This window comes from Zootoca vivipara, chromosome Z, assembly GCF_963506605.1.
Source record: "Zootoca vivipara chromosome Z, rZooViv1.1, whole genome shotgun sequence".
Classification (NCBI taxonomy): Eukaryota; Metazoa; Chordata; class Lepidosauria; order Squamata; family Lacertidae; genus Zootoca; species Zootoca vivipara.
In genome coordinates, this window is record NC_083294.1 from 15,891,977 (window position 1) to 15,897,976 (window position 6,000).

At 48.4% G+C, this 6,000-nt stretch overlaps 1 protein-coding gene across 2 annotated transcripts in view; it reads right to left on the reverse strand.

The window, feature by feature from the left end:
- PTGES (prostaglandin E synthase) overlaps positions 1-5,387 on the reverse strand; it is a 29,204-nt gene extending 23,817 nt beyond the window's left edge. The window contains exon 1 of one of the 2 annotated variants that reach the window (XM_060270583.1): positions 5,369-5,387. Coding sequence is in view for 1 of the 2 variants with exons in the window: in XM_035113056.2 (XP_034968947.2) it covers positions 4,103-4,319 (217 nt within the window). In the remaining variant the exon portion in view is untranslated. The other variant, XM_035113056.2, reaches the window with a different exon arrangement.
- Between the last annotated feature and the right edge of the window lie 613 nt (positions 5,388-6,000).

Sequence of the window (6,000 nt, forward strand, 5' to 3'; positions counted from 1 at the left end):
ACTGGATGCTGGACTAGATGGGCCATTGGCCTGATCTAGCAAGGCTGCTCATATGGAAGTCTATTGTGATAGCAGAACTTCCATGCTCAAAGACAGTCTACCTCTGTATACTAGACAATGGGGAACAACAGCTGCACTCAGGTCTTGCTTGGGGACGTCCCATAATGGGCATTTGGTTGGTCACTATGAGGACAGGATGCTGGACTAGATGGGCCATTGGCTTCATCCAGCAGAGCTCTTCTCATGTTCTTAGGTGTCCAAGGTTAGAGCAAAGATGGGTGTCTTTGACATATGATGAACATTGTCCAGTGAAGGTGCCAGATGTACCTCTGTGGGAACGAAGTTCCACAACTTAGGTGCTGCCACAAACAGGTTCCTCTCTGGGGCTGCCACCATCCTGAATGCAGGGCCGGTGGGTCCATTTAGGCAAACTAAGCAGTTGCCTAGAGCGCGTAAATGGAGGGAGCGCAAAACCCCGCAAAACCCCCCACGCCACCGCCGCCCTCCCACGGCGTGCGCTCGCGCTCCTCCCGCCTATGGAGGTCCTATGGAGCGCGAGCCAAAAGGAGAGCTCAGTGCCCTCCCGCCTATGGAGGGGATGCTGTGAGCTCCTCAGCAGCTGCAATGAGTGAGCAGTGGCGGCGGCAGCGGCAGCGCCTGTAGCTGAAGCCTTCAGCTATGGGCGCTGCCGCCGCCGCCACTGAGGAGCTCACAGCATGCCCTCCATAGGGGGGAGGGCGCTGAGCCCTCCTTTTGGTTTGCGCTCCTCTCACCTATGGAGGGGACGCAGGGGCGCCAGGAGGTGATTTTGCCTAGGGTGCAAAAAGCCCTAGGACCAGCCCTGCCTGAATGCCTGAGGGCAGTGGAACTACCAAGAGGACCCCCTCTGCTGATCTTAACACCCAAGAGGGTGGTGGTGGAGGAGAACTCTCAGATCTTTGCAGCCCAAGTTGTTTAGGGCTTTAAACACAAATGGGAACACCTTGAATCGGGCCCAGAAATAGACTGGCAATTGGCAATCAGGAAAAGAGACCAGTGAATCACTGCTTAGGGGAAACAAACCACACAGGTTAAAGATTAACCACCACCTCCTTTAAGTGTCAGGGGATTGGGCAAGATTTAGAAGCATGGCAGTTCTATACCATACAGACCTTCCAAGTGTCCTTTTCCCAGGGATACCCCAGATTTACAGAAGCTGTCCCAGTTTCTGATTTGATCCTAGAATGTCCCGCTTTTCCTTAGGATGTCCCTATTTTCATCGAAGAAATGTTGGAGGGTATGGAGTTATCTGACCCTCCCAGTCATTGTATAGGGAAGGTTTTTTTTAAAAAAAAAAAGTTTAATGTTTTATTATGTTTTTATATATGTTGAAAGCCGCCCCGACTGGGAACACAGTCAGATGCGTGGAGTATAAATAGTAAAATTATTTTTTTTTAAAATGAAATAGGACGTCCCTATTTTCATCAGAGAAATGTTGGAGGGTATGAACATGTTGCTTGCAAACAGTGATGTTCTTAGGAACATTGTTTTTTTTGAGGAACTCCAGGTTAATCACAGAGATGCGTGAAATTCTGGCTAGACCGTGGTTGCAGGCATGCCTAACACCAGTCTCCTTTCTCTGAAATCTGTAACTGCCATGGGCATGGAGGGCATTGGACAATGACATCATGCCCACACAGAGGGAGCAACATCAGGTTAGCATCCCCAAGATGTGCCTTCTAACAGAGCTAAGAAACATTCAGACCTTAAGAAGTGGATGGGACTCCATGCTCCCCGTCCCTTTTCTAAGAAGGAGCACCCCCACTCCCCTTCATGCAAGAGATACTGCTGATTTAAAAGAGGGGGTGGGGAATGCCTCTCCCGGGGTCAGGGGTGGCCCACCACATATTCATTGGACCCCAACTCCCAAGCGCCCCAGCCAGCATGGCAAGCAGCCCAGGAATGATGGGAGTTTGAGTCCAAAGACACCTGGAGGGTCACAACTTGTCCTGTCCTGCCTGAAAATCCTCTGCAATGCATTGGGGTTTCGTGGCTGTGGTTAGGGGGCTCTTTAACTGACAGGGCTTATCATGGAACAGCTTGCAAAGGATTCCCAGAAAGTCAGCCAACACGGAAGTTCCTTAAATAAATCTGCATATAAGGTATGGAGAACCTCTGGCCCAAAATACGTTGCTAGACCACGATTCCCATCAGCCCCAGCAGGCATGGGTCCCCACACCAGTGGCACACCTTGGGGTCTCAAATTTCAGCGCCCAATACACTGGTTTCACTCTCCTAGATCTGTTGCTTCCCACACCTGGCCTATAGTTACAGCCAGCTGCTCACCGGGATATAAGGCAATAGTACTGTATCTTCTAAGCCTGGGTCCTTCTGCATGCAAAACACATTATCTGCCACTGAGCTATGGCCCTTCCCATGAAAATAAGATTCAAGTCCTCATTACAGTGGCACCCCCAGAGTCTCTTACTGTTCAGAGATCTGGAACAGGCAACAATATGATTTTATGGGAAAGCACCATAGCTCTGTGGTATATAGTATCTGCCTCACAAGCAGAAAGTCCATGATTCAATCCCCGGCATTGCCAGATAGTTCCAGAAATCTGCCTAAAACCCCAGACAGCCGCTGCCAGTCAGTGTAGACAATACTGAGCTAGATGAACCCAACCATCTGACTCAGCTTCCTGTGCTGATTCAGCTTTTTATTCAGAACCACGGGGACTAGAATTTCACTTTATGTTTTTAAGGGGAAGTGCACAGCTCTGCACTAGAGCACCTGCCTTGCTTGCAGAATGCCCCTGCTTCAGTCTCCAGTGGTATCTCCAGGTAGGGCTGGGAAACATTTTGCCCCATCAACTTCTGTCAGCCAGCACTGGCCAGCCTCCTTAATTACAACCAATCAGGGAGCCACTCTGCTTCTCAATGGCTCTGACTGGCCTGCTTTCCAGTCTACCGGTCCTGACCCGTAGGGCCCAAGTACCACTTAGTGCAAGAACCCAACAGGCAATACAATCCTTACATGTTCTGCCATATAGTCAGCCAATCCCAAAAGGAAATAACACATAAAGAAAGGGGGAATATGGATTGAGGGAAAGAAAAAGACAAGCTTAGACCTCGGTTCTTAAAAGTTACAGTTCTGCTGGTGGTAGGTTAGCAGCCAACAGCTGAGAGAGCTCCTGCCCCTTTAACAGGTATGCAGAGGAAAACCTTACAGCAAGTGTGGTTTTCCACCTACTGAAAAAAAAGTCCTCTTCTGCCCAGGTGTTAAAGGGGCAGGAGTGCTCTCTGCTTTTCACACCTAGCCAGCTTCCTTGATTGCATGCATGGACATCCCACCTGTTCCTCCAAGGAGCTCAAGGTAACATCCATGGTCCTCCCCCTCCTCATTTAAAGCCCACACCAACCCATTGGGGAAAAAAGCCATTGGAAGGCCAAGTTCCAAGTTTGGGGCAGGTGCTCTTTGGTGAGAGAACCCCAGCAGAGGTTTAACATGGCCAAGCATGCAGCAAAGGAAAGTGTGGAAATATAAGCTGTAAAACCTTTAACACGTGCATTTAACGTATCCCACTTGCCTAAGCACAGATAGACAACATGTTTAGTCCTTTCCCTTCACTCAGACCAAGAGATGGAAGAGGCAAGCAACAGCAGCAGGTGGTTCCAGAGGTAAACAGGGCAACATCTAACTAGCCCAGGGAACTTGGCAGTTGTTCAACAATGGAAAGCTCCACTGCCAGCCCCAGATTGAACTTCCAGAGGCCCCAAGGTGTAAACTAGAACACTGAAGCTTTACAATTCACACACGCATAAAGAAAAAATTCTCTCTCTAAAAGAGAGAGGAGTCAGAAAATAGGGGGTGGCCCCTGGTAAACAAAAGGCAGTTATAAAACTGAGGGTGGGGTGTTTGCAAGATTGCAGCATTTTGGAAAACACTGCCTTGCTTCCGGCTTGGAATGGAATGCTAATTTGTTTTGCAAATGAATTCCTGATGTGACATTGTGGAGCAGAGAAAGCATCCCTCGTGCTTGGCTCCCAGACAAAAGTTGCATTCCAAGACTGAGGGGTGGGGGGTGGGGAAGCAAGTGGATCACAGCCAATAACAGACTTACCACGAGAATGGATTGAGAGTAGGGACGACAGCAACTTTCCTATCAGAAGAACCACATCCCTGATTACTTCAGGATAAACGCAGCTCAGCCATTCAGCGAAGGACTCCTCCAGCTGCTCTGATAGCAGGCTCTGATATAGGGGTGGGAAGCTATCACGTGTACCTCTTCTCCAGCCCAACAAAAGAAGAGGGAGGGGCACAGCTGAGAGGCTTGTCATGCAAAGTTCACATTTGCTTCTTCACAGGGGTGCCCCCCAAACCCTGGTCAGTTTGGGTTATCACCCATTTGCATAGCTCACGCAGGAGCCCCAGGTTCTGCGCCCAAAGCATTTCCAGGTGGGGCTGGGAATGAACCCTCTCTGAAAGCCTGGAGAGCCGCTGCCATTCAGTGTAGGTAATATTAAGCTAGATAGGGAAATGGTCCAACTTTGTGTAAGGCAGCTTTCTGTGCTCCTGTTTAAAGCAGCCTTTAAATCTGAACCATAAGGACTTTCTGTTTGGTGTACATAAAGTCTCAGGTTCAATCCCTGACAACATCTCCAAATAAGACTGGGAATGATTGATCCCTGCCTGAAACTGCAGAGAGTCGCTGCCAGTCAGTGTCAACAGTGCTGAACTAGTTGTCATAACAGCAGCAAGTGGACATTTTCACACCTGCTCTTTAAAAGCAGGAAGAAGATTGAACCTCGTACCTTCTGCATCCAGTCCAGATGCTCTGCCACTGAACATATAAAACAAATTAGGTAGATTTCCACTAAAATTAATCCACCACCACCCTGTCCCCACCTAATACATTTAAGTGAAGATTGAACCTGGAACCTTTTGTATGCAAAAGCTAAGCTGCAGCACTGAGCTACAGTACAGTGGTGCCTCTGGTTAAGAACTTAATTCATTCTGGAGGTCCGTTCTTAACCTGAAACTGTTCTTAACCTGAGATACCACTTTAGCTAACGGAGCCTCCTGCCACCGCCGCACGATTTCTGTTCTCATCCTGAAGCAAAGTTCTTAACCCGAGGTACTATTTCTGGGTTAGCAGAGTCTGTAACCTGAAGCGTCTGTAACCCGAGGTACCACTGTACTTAGAAAATAAAATAAGATTTTAGTCCTCATGTTTCTGAACCAAAGGCTGAATTGAATAGGAACATAGAAAGCCATCTGATACCGATTCAGAATATTAGTCCATCTAACTCAGTATTGTCTGCACTGAATGGCAATGGCTTTTTTTGGGGGGGGGGTGTTAAACCAGGGAGGGTTCTTCCAGACCTACCTGGGAGAGCTCTAAGAGTTGAACCTGGGACTTCTGCATGCACAGCTCAACAGCTGAACAGACTGGAGGTTATCTGCTCATCTCTCAATAGATCACAATCTAACTTCTGCCCCTCCCCTTCTGGATGGTGCTTGCCGCTTCACACACAGCAGCTGCTGGTGACTGTTTTGAATCCTGGCTAAACCTGTCCTGGGACCATGTTTTTCTAGCTTATCTTTAACAAAATGAACAATCACCCTCTTGGTGTTTATATCAAGGGAAGGCAGGCTATTGTAAGGTGAATGAATAGAGGGATCGTTAATTTGCTTTCAGCAAAAAGCCCTACTATTCTGTATATATACACACCAACTCCTCTCTTGAATGCCTTGTTATTACCGCATTATGATGGGTATCGATTTCAACGCTGCAAAAAAAGAATTAAACTACAGGAGGGGCCGTTCGTAAAACTGCATTCCTTAATGCTGCCACCTGCTGGAGAAAGCCCTGCTTTTCAAATTGCATCCACTTCGGCTCCTACCCTGTTAGGAAAAGGAAAGAGTAGGCAGCCCAGAACCTCAGGGTTCAGGAGAGCCTTGCCTGGGTTTATCCCCTCGCCACAGCTTCATAAGGATGGGAGAGCAGGGCCCAAAATC